Source organism: Falco rusticolus, chromosome 7 (assembly GCF_015220075.1).
Source record: "Falco rusticolus isolate bFalRus1 chromosome 7, bFalRus1.pri, whole genome shotgun sequence".
In the NCBI taxonomy this organism is placed as follows: Eukaryota; Metazoa; Chordata; class Aves; order Falconiformes; family Falconidae; genus Falco; species Falco rusticolus.
The window spans coordinates 57,956,184-57,978,208 of record NC_051193.1 but is presented as its reverse complement, the minus strand read 5'-3'; the positions used below and the strand labels follow the sequence as shown (position 1 = coordinate 57,978,208).

General features: G+C 34.1%; 1 protein-coding gene across 1 annotated transcript in view; it reads left to right on the top strand.

The window, feature by feature from the left end:
• NOVA1 (NOVA alternative splicing regulator 1) overlaps positions 1 to 22,025 on the top strand; it is a 158,062-nt gene that overhangs the window by 104,847 nt on the left and 31,190 nt on the right. Inside the window, 2 exon segments of the mRNA XM_037394814.1 lie at positions 10,113 to 10,279; positions 20,670 to 20,741. Of these exon segments, the coding sequence (XP_037250711.1) occupies positions 10,113 to 10,279; positions 20,670 to 20,741 (239 nt within the window).

Genomic DNA, 22,025 nt, shown 5'->3' with positions numbered 1-22,025 from the left:
GCTCATTGGTACTGAACTTATAGATAATTATATCTGCCTTCACTATTTTAAAGGTAATTTTGTACAAGAATGAATCTAGTTCAGCAAATATTTGTGAAGCAGGAATTTTTGAGTGCTTAGGACAAAAGAATATGTAGCTCTGTGATGGCTATAAAAAATAGAGAAAGACCAGCTGTCATCCAGTGCAAAAAGTTGTGAAAAATTTCTATTTAGAAACAGTTCTGCCTACAGAACATTTTCAACTATTTATTGTGGACTTTTATATGAAAAAATATTTGTGAATATAAATAAGTCTGCTGGTGGGTGGAAATGATTCTGGCATTTGCTTTTGGAGGGAAATATCTCTTTTTATTGACACTTCAGTTTACCTTTTACTGCATCAAAATCATTTTACATAGTGCCTTACTCCTACCCCCAGGCAATGCTTTTAATATTGTTATATAGTATTAATAGTAATTATTACATCTTTAGTAGTTAGAGTAATTCAACATCTATGTTGTAGTTGTTTCTGCAAAACAATGTTGTGTAGTGTGTGTATAGTGACCTTTCGCGGAGCTCAGTGTCTAATCTAAGCTAATACTCCAAGCTCCCCATATAGTTACGGGTGAGAGCTTCATATCTTTCTGGGGTGGTTCCATCCAAAGGTAGATGGGGTGCACTGTTCATGGACATCCCAATCTTTCTTAATCAGCTACCTTGGACTCGATGCATACATTATAGAAAGCCAAATGCAGAGGGAGATAAATGCCATTCATAGAAAAAAACCCCAAACCATACAGTGTGCTACAAAAGGGTTACAACCTGTAAGTCAGAAAGGAGCTATGGAGACAAACAAAAATCTGTGGCATACTGAATACTTGAGCAGTAGTCACAAACTCTTCCTGCCCACTTTCCGTATAAACCTTGGACTACAATCCACTGCTGGAGGGCAATGGATAGAATTACACATACAGCAGCTAAATTCTACTGTGAGCAGAACATGGATTTGGACTAGCATTTAGAGAGGAAAACAGAAGGAGCAAGATATGAAAAGATGTGTGTGTCTGTGTTTGCACACATGTATTTGTATGTGCCTATTCTCTGTGTGTGTTATGATGGCTGCATCAAAATGGGAGCTTGTCCTAGGCTGAAAATATAAGGTGTATGCATCCTTGTCTCTTTCCTTTTATTACTGGACTGGGATGTAGAATAATTCTCATGATACAGTTGCTATGTAGTGTCTGTGTCTACATTTTATGCCTACTTGAAATTTTGTCTCTAGTGTTCATCTTGAATGCTATAAATACATGGAATTTTTTGCAGGATCATGACTTAAATTAAAAATAATTCAATAATAATAGGCATTCTCTTGAAAAATATTGTTTCCATGATCACTGTCTATGTTTACTTGCAATATATAAAAAAATATACATTCAATTGCAAATATTTTAATAGAATCTCTACTCTGAACCTTGAGTATACCTAATTTACCTGAAATGTGGTATTTGTTTCTTCCAAACAGGTAGTAAGGAATGATTTAGGTGATTTCATTTCTTGAGCAACTGGTTTTATCTAGGAGGGTTTTCCAAAGCTTTTCACAGGCTTTTAAACTACAGAACTTGAGAAATGTTTTTGAGGAGAAAAGCTCCCTTGGTGATTTGAACTGTTATCACTCTAAATTATAAGATGTATCAGTTCCTGCAATTTCTTCAAGTATATTTTACCGTTTAAACGGGTGGTTTTTTTTTTCCTTTAGTAATTGTGTGTGTAGGAGGCACTATTAACAAAGGTTCATATTACTATAGCATAGCATAAAAGATGTGGTTGCCAACTGAACATTACTTTGCATGAAAAATATTCTTAAGTGCTTTTGTTGATGCGAAAATTCATTCCAGATATCTTGAAAAACAAATGTAATTTTTTTTTTTTTTCTTTCTATTCTCTGGTCCTTTTCCAAAAATAAGGTCAGGTGTGTTTGGTTTTTTCCCCCTTCCAACAGATTTGGTCTTGTGGCGGTATTGTGTGTGCTTGTTTTTTAATGATTCTGAAAGCTTTTGCTCCTCAGAGACCTTCATGTTTTCATCAGACTTAGGTATTGGATTTTTATTAACATGTTTATTTAGATGCTTACTGCTTGCTGATAGGGAAAAATAGTAACTGTGTGCAACATTCCAGGAACCTTGGTAATCTGAAAAAAATATATGAATAAGTAAATTATTATATTATTAGAAAAGATTTATAAGCGCCATAGCCCATTTCCTCTTGGAAAAGTGTTCAGATGAGTCAGAAGGCTATTGCTGCCCATCAGCCAGGTTACCACTGTTAAGAAGAAAAGAATGAAGAGAAAAACTGAAGCAAATTTCTCTGTGTTAGCAGAGAACGTGATGTAATTTGGGCACCCTAACTCATCTGATTTTTTTTTTTTTTAACAGATGGAACATTTAAATAGCAATGAATAAATGTAAATATTTTGTATTTTGTTTGAGTTCTGTATTTTGTATTCCCATTGGTTTTTTTTTATTATTTTGTACTTCAGGACAGGCACTTACAGGAAATGTGTTCACTTGTTTTAACCTTCCAACTTAAAAGAAATGGAAGATGAGAATATGACAGTTAGTTTAGCCTGTTTACTGAACAATTTGGGAGATGAAAGGGAAAATTAATAGGGGGTTGTTTCCCCAAACAGTGTTTTGGGCAAGTTCTTCTCTGACATGCAATCTAATAGCAGCAAAATGATCCCTTTCTAAGTACTTCTATAGTTATCAGGTACGTTTAGATTCTGTTTGTTTAAACAGTAGTTCATTTCCTATAGATCATTTTACAAATAATATAAGACAACTGTTGCCCCAAACAAATTGACTAAAACCATACCTTTCTGTCTATGGCTTGAGGTCTTAGTTCTAGAGCTTTTATTTTCCAGAAACATGCTTTCCTAAAGCATAATTAGGCTGTGCGCACTTTCATTGCAGCCCTTTGTCATTGATTTGCATGCACACTTTCTCCATTTCTCATCTAAGTAACACTCCCTCATAAAACCACAGCAAGAAAAAAAACTTCTGGCCTTTGCCTTTGGGGAAATTTACCATCTTTTGCAGTGGAATCTACAGGCTTTTTATGGATAACTGTTAAAAAAAGAAAAGTAGTTATAATCCTTGTTTCCTGTTTTACACATAACAGTATACTAATAATCACTAATTCGTCATCTCTCTTAATATAATTTAGTTTTTGGGAAATCATCATGAAATCCTTAGGTGATATCCAACAAAACAGTCTATATTTAAGGGATTGTTTGCTTTGTAAGATGACTCATCATCCCTTCTAAGCTTTTAATTACGAGGTCTGGGTTTTTTTCCTTTTATTTAAATCTTTTTAATTTCCTAGGGTTTTCTTCTCAAATGAGAATAATCCGTTTCTTCAGAATCATACTTATGTTAAACTTGCATTCATGTAATTCACTCTTGTGATGAGAGCACAGTGGACTGTAAACTTTTAGGTTTTCATAGAACTCTGAACTCGTACAGTTCATACATTCCACAGAATTTTTAAACTTGATTCTTTTCAATATCTGAATTTTAGTGAAGGGGGGCCACTTATTCAATACAAGTAAAACAAATTGGTATTTATGTGAATATGAATATGTGTATGCACGTATATGTGCATGTCTATATGCCACACCTAAAAGACGTTATCAATATGAGTTCAGCAGTGAGTTTCTTCTACTAAGGCGAACAAGACTTCCTATGAACACCTGATAAGAAAATATTAGAGGACTGATGTTAAAGGACCCCAAATTCTAACATGTATTTTTGCAGATTTCAGCAAGTAATGTACATAGGTGCACGTGCTTGGTAGTCATCACATCGGTTAACGTCTTCAACAAATAGACCGCTTATTCTAATTTTCTGCTTTTGTGAGATGCTTGACTCATGTAAAAGGTGCAGAAAATATTAATGGGATTTCAGAATAAGTAATTGCAAATGAAACTTTATATTCCGTTCTGAAAGAAGCATGGAGCTTTAATGAAGCTAAATACATCCGATCGGTAATCTCGAATTTCAAAAGCAAAGTTAAGGATGCCCTGGTGTTGTAAAAGCGCTATCAAGAAGATTCTTACAGGGTGATATTTATTTCCTTTCAGTGTCATAGATCCCCTTCAATGTTTTCCTCAGTTAAAAATCCCTGGTTTAATTTTTATCAGGGAAGGTTCTGTTTTACTATTTGTGTAAACGTACTTTGCCAACAGTTCCAAAATTATTTTGTCTGGATGAAAACAAATCCAGAACATCAATGCTCTGGGGTTGCACCACCCCTTGATTATTCCCCTTTCAGTCTGGGAGGTCTGTCAGATCATCCCGAGTTGCTTAGAGAGCCATCTTGCTGTCAGCGATGAATATGGGAACAGGGTCTATATTATGACCAATTAACTCTCTCTCAAGAAACAAAGGTAAAAGGTCAGGAGGCAGATAAGGACTGAAGGAGGAAACTGTCTTGTTGCGATTTCTGTGACACTTTGCACATATGTGCAATGTTCTTAAGTGTGGCATTGAAGGTTGTGTACACTTTGCTATTTATACAACTAAGGTTTTTCCTATCTGTTTCAGGCATTGTGAAAGGCTGCTAATGCATTTGAATAAAACACATTTTTATTGTCAGACTTTCATTTGCTGATGTGTTAGGCAAGCGTGGAGAGGAAATGTTATATGCAAGGAAGACTTTATCTGATTTTCCTGTTAAGCGTGTTATTGACAATTTTTACATTGCCTGGGAAACGTGTCAAAGGGCAGTCCCATTTTATCAAGAGGTTTTTCAAGATCAGTTTTAGGCTGAAGCAGTTGTTGTTGGTGTCATATAGAATCCTACTCTAAGGCCATTTGATCATGGGTCACAAAAATAAACGTATGGGACGTTAGGGTTAGCAGGCTGCTGTACTGTGTAGGGTTAGCAGGCTGCTGTACTCTGACTTGTCAAATAAAAAGCTTAATGCAAATCACCTGATAAGAGATTGCAGTGCAACCTTTCATTTAGGTAAGGTTTCAGCTTTGGCTCCTCTGGTTTTCCCTTTCAGTGTCAAAGCAATTGGCATGGTACGCTGGAAAAATATAAGGAGATTTAATTAGTGGATGTATTGGGATTACCCTGGGCTGATAATTCATTGTGCTTTTTAGGTTTTCAAATGCTCTTTAAGATTGATGTAAAAGCCCAATGAAAAGTATACAGAGTCATATAAATGCCAGACAGTCCGGTCTGAAAGGTAGAATGTGCTCCCCAAAATGTTTCAACTAAGGTTCATAAAATACGGGAGGACATTTAACATTTAGTGAGTGTTTCTGTGACTACAGTAAACTCTTCAACATCGAATCAAAATCTTTAAGCAAACACTTAGACATTCAATGGTAACCATATATAAATATATGCCAGTTAAGTATAAAAATAAAAACATTGAAAGCCTAAGTGTCCTTTATCCTGATCACAATATTTTTTTTCTCCGTTAGTTTCAAAATTTTATTTTTGGTGAGCAGTACAGGCAGGCTCTTCTGTACAATTATAGCCTGCTGCTTTTATTTGATACGAACAAGTTAAAACATCTATGTGCAAATTTAATTTTAATTCTGATATAAGAGGAAAGAAACTACATTTTACTTGCTGTAAACTAGAGCCCATACAAATGATGAGTAATTTACTTGAGTTCCTTAGAAAACGTAAACATGAAATTATTGTAGGAACAGCAGCAGCATTATGTATTTAGATAGTGGTTTTCCTATTTTGCAGCCACCTGCAAACTTCTGTCATGGACTTTAGTATTATTGAACATAAGTTAAAATATTTTTTCTGGTTTTTTTGAATGTACAGGGGTGATGACCACACAGTCTACATTTGCTTATTTTTTGTGGCAGAATTATTCTGCATGTTTTGCCTTTTCACATGTAAAAGACAATCTACAATACATGACCCTAACTCCGAGTTGAATTGTAAATAATTTAAAAAATAGAATAATTGTATATGGTTTTATATATCTATTTTATATGTTTGCACACAGACCAAGAAGGCACTGATTATTTGGTAATTTGGCTTTCTCTAAATGAGTTATTTAAAAAATGAGATCTGTATTTTAAATATATATTTTGAAAACCATATAACAGAAAGGCTGAGCTTTTGTTCACAGAAACATTGAAAAAAGGAGTGGATGCAACTGTTAAACAACTCAAAATGATAAATAATCTGACAGTTTACTTTAGACACTAATGGAGCCTAAAAGCTTTTAAAATGACAGAAATTTCACCAACTTTAGTGATTCATAGGCTTATTTTTGTTGTACAGGTTGGTCATATTGCTGGCAGTTTTCTTTTTGTGTGACTCTTGTAAATTATTGTACTCTGTTATCTGAGTGAAAAGCTGTTAGAGTTGTGTGAAGGAATACGACAACATCACTTCAGAAGATTAAAGCAATTCCCAACTGTACGTGTATACAATTTCTGCACGCTTTTTTTTTTTTCTTACTTTTTTTTTTCTTTATGTAACCCTCAAAGAAGATGTGCTACTATTGTGATGCACTTATCTGTATCTTACTCTGTGAAATGTGCTTTTGCACAATTGCATTTCTTCATGGAACAGTGATTTCTGTTTACTGCTTCCTGATTTATACGTACTCATAGGTAGCGTGTTTTGTCCGTAGTATGACATAAAGCATATCTTTATTGCATTGCACCTTCTAAAATACCACAGATTGTAGCATACCCTTTAGTCACTTAGTGTCAAGTCTAATGAAATTCCTATTTAACATCGACTGTTTTCCTCTCAGATGTTTTGACAGTAGTCATCCCTGTTAAGTGCTTTCTGTATTAGGCTCTGGTAGCTTGGAGGTAACCTGATCGCTGTTTGGTTTCAGTGTGTTGTCTGCTGACCCGGAGAACACTTGCATTAGCTGCACTGATCAATCCACATCACATCTCATCATTTAGAAGACAATTAATACTGGAGCGTAAAGACTCCCCAGAGCATTTTCTTAGAGCTGGATTGCTTTACACAGAAACCACAGGAGTTGCTTGCAAAAGGGGGAGGAAGCCAAGTAGGGGGGAAAGAAGAAAAAGCATTGAGAAAGCTTCGTCTAGGAACAAAGTTTCATTTTCTGTGGTGACTTCCACTTACATCATTCAAACTCCCTTTTTTGATGGAGTGTTTTTTTGGGGAAAAAAATTAGCTGTATTTTGAAGTTGATTTATTGAAAAGACACTATAACAGGTTGCATAAATGTTCTAAAAATCTTGCTTTTGAGAAATAGGCATTTGATTGTGGCACTTGCATACCTTGCGGTTAAGATAATATTATTTGTTAAATGTAATAATTTTAACTATATATTTTATCTCAAAGATTATTAACCTGACAGCTTTTGAATACTGATTGGCACATTTTAATCCTAGTTTTAATTATTTTTAAAATAACATATTTTATTAGTGAAAAAAGTTTGTTTCTCATTTCGTCAGTTTTGCTGTGGAGCTTCTTCCACAAAGTTGAATTTCAGTATTGCCCGATACTGTTTCTTAAGAAAAAAGAAAAAGTCTTTGAAAGTCTTTGAGTGTACATGAATATGTTAAGTTATTGAGCAGGCAGGCCTCTTAGTGTTCTGTTTTGTCTTTAGCTAATGAAATATTTAATCTTTAACAATCATCCACAGAAGCAGAAAAGAAGCATCTACCAATAAAAAATGATACTTTTTCTTGCAGATGATTGTTTACTGTACAATTCTTTCATAAAGACTATGTTGCAGTGTCGTAAGGAGCATATCTTGAGATGAGTTGATAACAGTAGATATTACTAAAGATGTAAAATTGATAGGAAGGGAATTTTAAGGAGGAGATTACTTTTCTCTAGTACATTTCTCTAATCTGCATATTCCTTGTGGTTCTGTGCAGATTGTACAGTGGTAATGAGGCACACTAACATGAATTTCAGAAATCACTGCAAACTTGTTAGTTTATGACATCATTACACTGTATCTTTCATTTATTTATGTGGAGTGAATGAATTTTCATCAGAAAATACTGATGAGTGATCGTGTGTATAATACTTACTAGGAATACATAGATGAGAAAAATTATAATTATTTTTGTGGTAATTTCACGGCTCAAGTTTGCTACTTTGCTTTCCCCCCCTAATCTTGAAGCAAAATGCATATCTGCGTATCATGTATCTGGCATATGATATTTGAAGGTAAAAACATGGTGATGAAAAATCATTAATTTGACTATGTTGGAAATGTACAGAATGTGTTTGAAAGTATGTTCTACATGTAATTTCAAAGCAATTTTACTTGGACATCTAGGTTTTCTTGTTTTGGTATTTCTGCAGAAGGAAAGTGGAAATGACAATGCTCCCTTTTAAGTTTCATTTTTATTCCAGCTCCTATTAGATCCTGGTTTTCAAGTCAAAACTGATTTTCTGGAACCCATCTAAGTGGTTTGATATATGGATTACTGAACATGGATTGTTCCAGTACAGTGTCATGCCTGTATCCTTAGGATTGATACTGGATTTTTATATTCTTTGTCCACTGACAGGTATCAAGCTGTAACCCTATATGTAAAAAAAGCTTTTTTTGCTTTACAGTTAAGCCATATAAAATCATCTAAAACCACACTAATCACAAGAAATAAATCAAGTCTTTTTTTCCACAATTCTGCATCCATGTTTGGCCATTCTATAGATGTTTTTAATTAAGAAATCAAAGAAATAAGAACGGGTGTGTTTTTTGTAAAACAAACAGCATGATTTCTTTTGTTTGGAAAGAAATTGGAAAAGGGTGACATAACAATGTCAGCTTTGTCTAAGCCTTCCTAGAGAATTATAACTAAACTAAGGTAGTTATTCAATGTTTGTTGGTAATCTGCAGAGAATTGCAAATTTGATGAGGTAGTATACAAAAGACAAGGTAAACATGGCACATCAGACTCTTTCTCCCGGCTACAGGGACAGGCAAGTCATTATAAGAGTCAATGAAATTAAAGGTGAGAGCAAGTAATGGTGATACAAGGGAGAGGGAGTGACAGCCGATACCAGAAAAAGAATTTATTTTGGACTGGAGAGGAGAGTTAAGTGAAATGATATAGAGCGGAATGGAACGGTTAGGGCTGAAAACAAGGCAAAACTGGACTGACAAGAAACAGCTACACTTTGCTGCAGAGCTTGGGAATGAGCAATGTGTCCAAGGCCTGTTTTCCTTAAGCATCCGTCCTATCTTTACAAATGAGCATGATGGGAAAGTGTCCCCTCCTCTGCTTCATTGCCACCAAAGGCCTGGTATTCTTACACATAAAATAAATATGTATTTCACCTATCAGACCTGTTTGACATGTATTTTCCCACAACTGTAGAACTTGGATGCTTAGAAGGTAGTCCTGTGGATTCTCGATATCCTGCATGAACGGTATTCAGCATAACTCTAAACAGAAATTCTTGAAATGTAATCTGTGGGGTATTGACTACTTATTTGGTGAAAACTTTCATAATTTCCAACTGCTAAATCACATTAAAGATTGCTTAAACTCCGTGCCTTCAGTAAATATTTGCAGTTACTGCAGGGATGTTGTAAGGTAGGAAGGTTGTACAAGGCAAAGGGGACATTCAAATATTAGATCTTTTGGCCTTGAAAGCCTTGTTGTAACAACTTGCAGCTGTTTTAAGAAATGATCTAATAACATCTGCACTAAATAAATGTATTTGCAGATCAGGTGTTCATTACAAAAGCTTGCTCCCAGCGCCTCTATAATACTGGTTATGTTCATACTTGTGTTACCTAAAATTTGCTAATACTTTTTTTTAAAAAAGCTTAGCAGGTTTCTTTGGATTTTTGTTTGGTTTTGGTGGTTTGGGGTATTTTTTGTCTCCTCTAAATTGTATTATTAGACTGACTTGGAAAGTTATGTGTTTTTTATCTACAGAAATAGGAGTTGTTTAAGACATCTTCAGTTCATCAGTATGTTATATTTTGGGAATATCTCCTCTTGTTTGTATGTTTGAGGAGGTATTGATAGTTGGTTTTCCAAGGTTGCTCGGGTGCCATCTTTATGCCATGATTGAAGCAGTTTGTGGGATCTGGAAGAATCCATTTTATTCAGATCAACTTTTGGTATTTGCAGGTACTACAGAGCGCGTGTGTCTGATCCAGGGAACAGTTGAAGCACTAAATGCAGTTCATGGCTTCATTGCAGAGAAGATTCGAGAAATGCCTCAAAATGTGGCCAAGACAGAGCCTGTCAGCATTCTACAGCCTCAGACCACTGTTAATCCAGACCGCATCAAACAAGTGAGTTTTTGGTTGGGAATAGAGAGTCACAGCAGCTTCTTAGAAGTCTTAAAGCTTTAAGGCTGGCAAGGGGTCAACATAACATGTTCTTTAAGAAAATGTTATTTTACCCTTTAGTAATTTGCTGGTCCTTCTTTTCCTTGTACTTATGTGTTCCATGTTTCTCAGCAGTTCTTTCAGACAGTGTTTTATAAGTTCCAATGCCACACTCTAATGTGTTTCTTTCATAAACTTTTGTTTACTGTAAGAGGTGATAATACACGTTTAGGTTTTAGGTAAAAATAGCTAAATTTTAATCTTAAACGATGAAGTTTTTTTGTAAATCCTCAGCGTTGCTAAAAATTACAGATTAACTGAATGTTTCCTACTTTTATGTATATAAAGTAAACCCAAAAATGTGTTGTTTTTGGTTTTTATTTTTTAGAATCTATATTAGATACTTTAAAATCTTACCTGTAAGAAGTTGAAAATAGAAGTATTATATACTTGGGATGTTTTTACAATTTCATTTTATTTTTTGGCATCCTTTTGCCTATTTTATACTGACTTCTTTCAAAATCTATGGGCAATGCAAAATACATTTGTAAGGTATTACTGGTCTAGTATTCTTTCATTCATTACATTTTCCAGAACAATTTATTTTTTTTTTTTTGAGATTGCCCTGTAAGCAGAATGTGAAATACATGTAATACAGAATTTAAAATTCTTTTCCGTTGTATTGATTAAGAAAAAGATGAAGAAAGAAATGAGTGAACATTAGTAAAGTGTTGTCTTATCTCTGTATCCTATATAGGATAGGTTTTAGTTTCTCACCTGTCCTATATGGGAAAAGATTGTTTCGTCCTTCTACACTAGCAAGACTCAGTGTCCTATAAAGTAATTTGGTAACTGTATGCAATTACTTTGCTTTGTATATAGTGACATACACAGAGTGCCTATATGAAGATGTGTTTGAACAGGATGAGTTTGGAACGATCAGACTGCTTTAGATGGATGAAACTGTGCATAAGCCATTGTATATGATTTCTAGTATCTACTACAATATTAGTTTTTTTCTGTATATCTGATACTTTTACATAAAAAATACTCTAGATAATTTATAAAAAAAATACTAAAAAGAAACCCCCAAATTTTATAGAATTAGTTTATCATTATTAGACATGAAAGTTATTATGCCTGAAATAGAGATAAAAAGCTGAAGCAATCTGTATTTTAAATGGCTTTCTGCTCGTAAAATGTTAGATTTTATGCCAAGACGTCTTAACTCAATGGGAAATGACTGTCATCTATTACAATGAAAAGTGGTTTTCCCCTTTGTAATGAAATGAAACAAATTTTTAGGTAAATCAGTAAGATCCTGAGAAACTAGATTACAGAGCTGTGTAGTTACATGCCTCTAAATACTTCCAGCCTTGTATCTGCAGTTGATACAGCTTGTCCACAGTGTTTCTCCAGAAAGCTTATTTGTAAAGTTGCTGTGGTGGGGGTTTTTTCCAATTTTTTTTTTTTTTGGTTGGGTTGTGTTGGTTTTGGTTTTTTTTGTTTGGTTAGGGTTTTTGGTTGGTTTTTTTAGTTTCATTGGTTGATTTGGGGTTGTTTGGTCTTGATTTTAAAAACAATTCCTTGTTTGGAATGTTGAATTCTGGAGGGATGGAGTAGTGAACGGAGCTGCTGCTAGTGAAGTTAAGACAGACTAAATACAATGTATAACTTATAAAGCCATTTCTTAGTGGCTATGCATCACAAAATTTTAATATATTACCTGTAAACATACAGGTACATAATAATATGACTGCAAATATTTGGAGATACACATGTGCATATTTTAAGCAGTTTTAACCACAATGAGTTATTTAGTTGTTGGTTTATTTTTTAATGCAGCAACACCTATTCATAATAAATTCATACAATATAAATATGGACTCAATAAACGTCAAATCTTAATGAAAGATACAATATCTTTATTTAAGAAGTTAATAGTAGTTTTTTAACAGGTAATCATGATCTAGAACTCCGGTGTTGTAATTTTTTTTAATAGCAGACAGGTCACAATTTTATTAAAATGATCTAGATAATGTGTAATACAAGTCATTTTGAACTTGGTAAAAAATAAGCCTTATGAATTATAATCTCTTCTTTTACACGAACTTTTACATCATTCTTCCTATCTTAGAGTATAACCCAAGAACTTTGGCACCCAAAATTTTACATTGCAGGTTGAAGAAAGTAGACTTAGCATTTGAGATTGAGAGTTGATTTAAAATAATAAATTTTACTTTCATTAGGAACTTTGAGGATATTTCTCTTGGTTCTCTAGCTGTTTCTACCAAAAAGCAAAGGTAGTTTTCTTCCCATGAATGAAGATACCTGTAGGATGAGCCTTACGATGCCACCCATGTCCACATAAGCATGTGGCTCCCATTACTCTATTGTCATTTCTTTGTCCTGGGCTGCTTTATTGACATTCGTCTCAGAGAAGCAGGCTGAGACAGGAAATATCTTCTGGCTATAGTTTCAGTGAAAAAAGACAGTTGGTAAACTCTTTGATGAATGCTTGAGTTTCATCACTTTCTGTCTTCAGGAGAGGCTTGGGTGTACACAGAGGCTGAGCCTGGCCTGACATTTCTCCTTACTAACAGAAGTCACTATCGAAACATTCTGCTCTAACTTCAGCTTTTTTCAGCTTTAGCAGATTTGCTGATAAATCTGTCTAGCTCCTTTTGAGCCTTCTCTGCTGTATTTTTCCACATCTCCTAATCCTGGGGGGTTATCAGTAGATACCAGGTATTTCTTTCCTCCAAACAGGTCTGATATACATTTAATTGACAAATGTTTGCATCTTTTATCTATACATAACATAGGCAATCTCTTCATAGATATCAGCCTTCTGCTGTTTCTAGGTATTATTGGACAATAACCAGCTGATTCCTGTGCCCTTTTATTTCCTAGAAACTGATATGAGCACTAACCACCCTTTTCTCTCTGTGTTAGTTGAATGTCACGCCAGCTCTTTCAGACCGTATTGTAACGTACGGGAACAGAATACACTTTTCATAAAGTGATCAGGAGCCTGAGCTGTTTCAGCTTTACTTACCATACAAAACTTTAAACTTCACCTCTAAATTAATAGTGGCTCCTGTGAACAATGGAAAAGGGTGCATAATGTGGTCTTATCATATCATCTTCTTCAGAACCTATTATGTCGTCTTTATTTGCTAGTTGAATTCTCCTGCCAGCTTTCAGCTGTTTTACAGACAGTAGGTGTTGGAGCAACCTGTTCAAAGAAGCATATGTAAGCAGAGGTGGCCACTGCAGAACTGTGCATTACATGGAAGGAAAGGTGTGTGATCTTATAGCTAACTTTCTTTTAAGTAGGAGTATGCAGTTTGGCCTTCTGAGATCTCTTCCAACCTGAATCGTTCTTCAATTCTATTAAATGTTTAGCTATCAAAGTGTGGACAAAGGTTTTAGAATTTCTGCCTTCAAAATCTAGAGTAACTCTTTCACATATGGAACTTCCAATTAATATTTTCATTGGAGACAGTTTCATTTCAGCTTTTTCAGTAGATAATTAACCTCTCATGAGTCTTTAACTTCTGTTCGTTAATCATAGTCCCAGACATTGTGTTCAAAATCTGCAAAACTGAATGTCTGAAATCAGATTTGTAAATCCACATTCTTCCAGTGAAAATGACTAATTTTACTTAAAAAATGCTGATTTAATAAAAAAATAGAACTGTTCATAATTTTTAAATAAAAAGTTTTACTTTGAAGTGCTCAAAATAAAACTTGACTTTAAGAATACAGATCTGAAAATATTGGCTTAAATGGAGGGTTTGTTTGTTTTTTTTTAAAATATGGAATATGAGTTCTTCTATATTGGTAAAGATTCAGTAGATTTCGTAGAGTCATAGAATGGTTTGGGCTGGAAAGGACCTTAAAGATCATCTGGTTCCAACCACCCCAGCCATGGGCAGGGACACCTTCCACTGGACCAGATTGCTCAAAACCCCATCCAGCCTGGCCTTGAACACTGCCATGGATGGGGCATCCAAAATCTCTCTGGGCAACCTCTTCCAGTTCCTCACCACCCTCATAGTGAAGAATTTCTTCTTAACATCTAACCTAAATCTTCCCTCTTTCTGTTTAAAATGTTTACACCTCATTCTGTCACCCGTCTTTCCTATAGGGTCCCCTTAGGTACCAGAAGGCTGCTATAAGGTCTCTCTGGAGCCTTCTCTTCAGGCTAAACAATGCCAACTCTCTCAGCCTTTCCTCACAGGGGAGGTGCTCCAGCCCCCTGATCATCTTCATGATCCTTCTCTGGACCTGCTTGAGTAGGTCCATGTCTGTCTTAGGCTGGGGGCCTCAGAGCTGGATGCAGTACTCCAAGTGGGGTCTCATGAGAATGCAGTAGAGGGGGAGAATCCCCTCTTGACTTCCTGGACACACCTTTTTTGATGCAGCCCAGGATATGATTGGCTTTGTGGGCTGTGAGCGCACATTGCTGTCTCATAGTCAGTTTTTCACCACCAATACCCCTAAGTCCATCCTTCCTTAAGAAACATTCACTAGTTTCTTAAAATGCCTCTCCCTTCTGATGAGCCTTTCTTCTCTTTATCATCCATTTAAAACAAGTCTGTCACCTACATGAACCTTATTAAACTCCAGAATATGAGAAAAAAACCTAAGTTTTTTATTTGAGGTAAATAACAAGTAGTTTTGTAGATCACTGTGTCTCTTCATCTAGTCCACAATTTCTCATAAATTTTTCTCACTTGTGAATGTAGGTGAAGAATCGCACTAGTTGCCATTCTGCAATGAACAATAAGATATGCAGGTGTGTTTACAGGTTGAGGGGGAAAAAAAATTAAAAAAATCCATTGTTTACTAGAGAGACAGGTCTATACATTAGATCCCATGGCAGAAGTTTAGCATTCTATAAAATTATGTATGCAATATCCTGTCCCTCATATGCCCTTGACTTAATTCTAGTACCAGATCACTCTTTTAATTTTCTTTTCATTTCACTAGTGTTGGATACAATCTCAGTAAGTATGCGAAACCGTATTTTATGAACACAGTTAACACTGTAGCTGATGATTAACTCTTCATTGTACGTGCTTAAAAAATGGAATGCAAATAGAAAAAATTGTTGGTGGGTGAACAGCAATGTTCAGGTTGTGGAGGTTTCAGCAGTGTTCTGATTCTTAAAAAAAGTCTGAAGTTATCTCATGCCTTCTGATGGCTTTGTAGTTTTGGTGGTGTTTTTCCAAATCCCAAAGTAGCCCAGAATCAAAAGGTGACATTTTTTTTTTCTTCTAGGACTTGGGTCTTTGACACAAATCTTAGACCGGTATCTTCCTAGCTGTTTTGATGCCTGTGTCTGTTTACTTGAGTCTTCTTGTATTTCTATATAACAGCACCAGATCTTGCATTAGTTCTGTGTTACCATGACAAGTTTTGAGGAAAGGGAAGGTCCTGATTCTTTGTCCATTTTACTGTAATCCTTATGCTAAATCATTTCCTCCATCCAGTGTTACTCTGCTGATCCAAATGGCACCTACTAGTTTGGTTCAGGCTCCTTACTCCTCCTTGTTCCCAGACAGAACACAGGATAATCTTTCTTTTACATCATACTTACCACACTTTTTTCCTTTTTCAAAGACAAGTCCCCAAGAGCTCATAAATGCAGATAAATTACCTCTGTAAAAAACTATAAGTAACCATTCCATCTATATATGCTGGCTTTTTTAGGCTTTTTGTATTGCCCTATGCCCTGTGTATTCTTTTCCATAAAAGCAAAACCTAACACAAAGAGGATGAAATATCATCAGAATATATTTTATTTGTTCTTTACAGAAGTGAAAAGGTAGCAAGTACAACTATGTCACCAAAGTCATCAAAGTAGCCTTTTTACAATCGGGATTTTAAATAAATTATTAATTCTTGAACATTTCTTTTTCCAAATTTTATTTTTGAAATGTGTTGTGTATTTATGCGGTCATCACTGAGATGATACTCACTTGCCAAAGTTACAGATTAAAGGAGTTCACAGCAGATGAAAAGAAGACTCAATATGTTTAGCAAAGCAAGTGGTCTGTTTAGAAAGGCTCATCTCTGATACTGTTGAAAGCCTAGTAAGTCAGTCTTTTATGTTGCTCAGCACAATAGGGCCTTGCAGTGATCTCTGTTTCTCATTTTAGCTGCAGAAGGTATTCAACTATTTAATACAATTCAAAAAAGATACCACCTTTTCTTAAAGTGCATTAAAATACTGGCTTAAGCAAATTAGTTTTGTCATCACATTAATTTTAGTGATTTATAGGCACCAATATTAATACATGCAAACTGAAACTCAGTATTAGCTCAGTATTAATAGTAATTGAATGTGAGTAATGTTATTACCAAGATTTCCTTTGTTTGGCAAGCCCACTAGAAATTGGTAAGCTGTAAATACAGTTTTATCTTCACATTTAAATGATGTTCTTTATACGCTTTCGTGTCTCCAAGCTTGTTTTCAAATAGCATTTAATTTTGTGCCTTTCTACTCATATGTATAAATATACTAATAGGTACTGAGAATGAATTTACCTGTCTCAGTACAATATTTAATATCTAGGGTGTAGTACTGATATTTTTTTAGTGCATTTATATGAGGTTGTGACTTTTCTCATTTATATATGGCTCTGCATTAGCCAATTCATGAAGTCATTGAAAAAGGGCTCAGAGATCTTTTGGAACACTGTACACATGGAGTATATGTATTCTATACTGCTGTGATACAGCTGTATCTTCACTCCAGTACTCAAAAATATGAAGCATGGAAGTGTGATGCTTTGAACAACTTCCTGCACACTTTAGTATGTTGTACAGCCTAGAAACAGCCTCTCACAGTATAAACAATTCCTGTGAGCAACACAAGAAGTTTTTCTTGGACTTTCAGAAAATACTACAACTTAAATATGGCTCAAACAGAATTTTATTGCTAAAATTAAGCTCCTATTTCATTACTTAAAATCTTTTTTCTCAAACTTATGTTCTAAAAGCTTGAAGTAAAAGCAAACAACACTCTCACCTGTAAATATAGCCCTCCATTCATTGTCTCACAAGAAATAGGAAAGGAAATAGTATTTGAGAAAGCAGAGAAGACCAATTTCATCGTGGCTTGGACTATACTATTCATGATATACCTTAAAACAAACTTGGAAGTCTTAGAAGTAGTGTATGGTAGAAACTCTGAACGATTATTTTTTTTCTATAACCTTGCCAGCAGTCAACCTGCAATTTCAGGAAAGCTTCAATTATAGTACATACGTTTCAGTCTCAGAAATTGAAACTCTGTAATGTAAATTCATCTTATGATTTCTAATCACTTTATACATCTCATTCCCAGAAGCCTGATAACTACTAAATTCAAGTGCTTGCCTAATGCAAAGCACTTGCCAAATTTTAAAAGAATTATTCTATGTTGCATAATAAATCAGAATTATTGAGCTCTATCCAACTTTAAGAAGTAATTTTGCCTAAAAGTTCTTGCAAAGTAGTTCAGTGTATCAATAAATTACTTCTCAGCCAGTGAAAATTCCATACAAAATCCAAATGCCTGTGGTGTTTTTTTGTTTTTGAGAAATTATTTTTGTTAACTTAATACTGAAGAAATATATAGGTGTGTCTCAGAATTATACAGAGACGTGAAAATGGATGAATTTTTACAAAATGCTCAGTTCTTTTATTTATATATATATGTATAGAGATACGTAAAAAAAAAAACCAACCAAAAAAACCCCACAAAACCAACAACAACCAAAACCCAGTTCTTTCAGTAGCCAAAGTAAGATAGATTAAGCCTTCAAAACCTGATATACAAAGAATAAAACACCAAAAACATAAATCAAAAACACTCCTTATTGCCATTTTCAGTATTTTGTCATTGGTATGTATATTTGGAACAAAACGTATATGCCCCTACTTGATTCTTCTTCATTAATGCAATTATTTTGCTTTTGTATATTTTAATCTTTTTTTCCCATTGTATTTTAAACAAGCTTTTGCTAAAATGGAAAAATGAAATGCTTCTACTTAATAGATGTTATAGTTCAACACTCAACTGAAATTATTATTGTCACTCCTTTTTCATCACAGCCATACATTACCGTGCTTTAGGAAAATCGGTATGAATTGAAAACAGAGATGCTTCCAGTTCCTTAAATTACTTGTGGTGTCAGTGATTGGGTCATTATTCAGTGTTGAAGTGTTCTACATATTTTCTTATAAATCGACTAGTTAGATTTAGTAACACCTGTGAAGAACAAACTATTTTTTTTATTAATTAGCTTTTAGCATATCAAAACAATTTACAGTATGCTTTAGTTAGCAGTGGTGTTGATCACACAGACTATCAGACGTCTGAAATATTTTAGTGAAAATATATTTTCAGCATTCTTCTGGAAAATAGTAACAATTTTTATTATTATTTTTTAGTTCATATATAACTATGATAAAGAAAATCTACCGGGATAATTTACAGTTCTCCAAGCTGTTTTGTTGGGGTGTTTTATTGTTGTGTTTTCCCCATTAGTTTAAGCTTAAATGATAAACCCAGTTCATTGCAATTTCAGGCTTTGGTAAGAGAAAGAGTGCATTATCCCACTCGAATCAGAAAGAGAATTGGATAGGGTATAGCCCTGTACTATCGTGGAACCTGGCATTTCTTTTTGCCAGTAATTCTAGCCCCTCACAAATGAGCCCATGTTCCCTACAGAAAGACACGGCAGAATCCTTCATAATTCTCTGATTTTCACAATGTATAGTGTCTGCTGACCAATAACCTTTTGCCAAGCTACCTATTTTTTATAAAGCCCTATCCATGGTATAGTAATTTTTACTTAAGACTCATGAAAGAGTCCCAGTTGGTGCTTAAGCTGTATATGTTTTATTCTTGTTTTTATTGTTTTATAAGATGAGTTATAACTTGGAAACACAAAATAAGTATCTGTTTCTTAAGACATTTTTTCCTGTTTTGGCTACTTGTTTATGTACAAACTATGAAAAACTGGATCTTCATATTGCTTAACATACAGCTAAAATATTTGTGTGTGCATATGTACAAGCCCATATTTTGCTAATACACAAACTTTATGCATTCACAGTGTCCCAGCTTTCTCATATGCATTAAGAGTTTTAGTGCAAAAGTATGTATACCTATTTTATGAGGGGCTGTCAATGATTGTAAGTAGCAGAACTGCAGAAACTGTGAAATTTTGCTTCATTTACTTCTAAATAGTTTTGGTTAGTAATTATATGACCATATGATAAATCATATTGTATAGCATTTTAACACCTTATTTCTTAAAGTAAAAATAGTGTAATTTTTATATTTTATAATATATTTTATGAGTATGTCAAAAAAACATGCGTTGAATAAGTATTGTATGTTATGTTTTGAAAATTGGAATTTTACATTTTCACTACATTTATAAAAAGAAAAGAAGAGTTATTCTGTCAGGATCTAATACTTTAAAAAGAGAAATGTGTATATAAAAGTTTTAAACAGAGAAGTGCTTTTTTGATATGTTCAAGAATTAATGTTAAGCGTATGTATATTATTTAGAAAACATGATCAATAAATGTGACTCTTAATTCTTTTTTGTGTTTATTTTGAACACAGGCCTGATGATAAGTTATTAACCTTTCCTCAACTAAATGAATGTTTTTAAAGCTAATCATAAATATATTGTAAAAATTTGTCCTGAAGGTATTAGTTGCATGTTCATCCATCATGAGATTGGTGTTTACATTTTTTCACCTGCCTCTTGATTAAAAACGAGCAATGAATATTTTAGCAGTTAGCATATTGCTAAGAACTCCGTAGTTTCAGTATAATTGTTGTAAGGTATGGAACACAGTTTGCTGGCTATAGTCCGTGCTATAGAATGGTGCATTACAAGGTGCCAAAGTTAATGTCTCTGACTTCTTTCAGACGTTGGCTCTGTTTGTTTGTAGACTGATAACTGTTTCTAGTGTGCTCATTGAACTTGCTGGAATTTTTGTTTACTATAGTCTTCATTTTCCCCAAGAGGAGGAGAGAGGAAAGAATATATTCCTCATGTGGCCAGCATATTTTGAGTATTTATGTGAGTTCACCATCTTGATTTCAAGTCATGAATTTGTTTTTACATGCATAAGCATGCATATTTACATGCATTATTTATCTAATTGACTTTAAATTCCATTAAGTTCCAATGAGTAGGAGAAAGGTTTTGTCTTAGGCATTTTTTATTTATTTTAATTTTCTAGTTATGTTACTTTTGTTGGTTTATTTATTTTTTTAACTGTTCAGTCTAAGGCTTGTAAAGGTTGATTTGCTCCTGAACTGCTTTGTTCCCAGACATTGCCATCTTCCCCAACTACCACCAAGTCCTCTCCATCTGATCCCATGACCACCTCCAGAGCCAATCAGGTACAGTATCATCCTACCATCTACACCATACTTTTCACGGGTGACAGCTTGCAAACTGGAGAAAAAGATATGGTGGGTTAAGGATTTATTCGTTCATTCACATATATACACCCATAACCATAGATATCTTTTGTTAGAAATTGCTAAATTGAATGGAAAACATTTTTCTTTTTTTAATTTGTTTTGTTGTCTTTTTTAAAACTCTGATGAAAGCAAAGTATCTTGTAAAATAGTCTTTTTTAAAAAATTTGATTTGATTAATAAATAGCAAGGGTACATGCTGGTGTGTTTGTAGACAGAGTAACTCTTGGTACATGTATGTTTATGTATATATGCACACACGTATTTACTTCTTGGATCATTTATAAATTATAATGGAAGTACCTCTGAAACCATGCTTAATTAGCTGGGTATCAACCTAGGAATGGCAAACAGACTTATTTGTTTATTTACTTTAAGAATTTTGAAATGTGTTTGTGGACGGTAACATAGGGACCTTATTTAAATAGTGTATGCAGTAAGAAAATAGATTTGAAATGAAAATGTATTGATGAAGAATAAAGTAAAATCAAGTCTCTCTAAAAATATACTAAACACATCTAAGTAAGTTTAATTCATGTCTGATTTTTAAATGATTAGACTGTGGTTTTAGCAGTATTTGAATTACATTAATTTATTTCTCTTTTAACTGGAAATAAATATGTCCAGTTCATTATGTCCACAAATCATCATACTGTGTATCTTTTTGCCTTCCCTATGCAAATTGTTAAAGTTACTTCATACCATGCTTTTTAGAACTGATTCATGCTTAATAAATACCTTATTCATTTTTTTAAATGTACTGTTAAATTTAATGTACTTTGTGTGCAAATAATGTAACTATTTGGTATGTGCTAACAGTTTTTAACATACAATCTGTTTATTGAAGTTAGCTGAATGCTTCTATCAGATCCTGCACAAATTAGATCAAATACCAGAAATATTTTCTTCACAAGCTGATTTCGCTGGGAAGTTAACATTGTTATTAATTACTGATCCTCTGATATTCTGTGAGCCGTTTAGAACTTGCAGGCTGTATGAACAATTTAACATATAACAGAACGCAAGCATATCAAAGTGGTATGTCTTTGATCAACACATGTTGAAAGGGACATCTAATACAGAAAGTAATGAAATCTAGACAGAAATTGTACAGATAGAGGAACTACTAAGAAAAACATAAATTGTGATATTCCTCACTTCAATTTGAAAGCCTTCTTCATCAGCCTGCTTCCATTCCAGCAG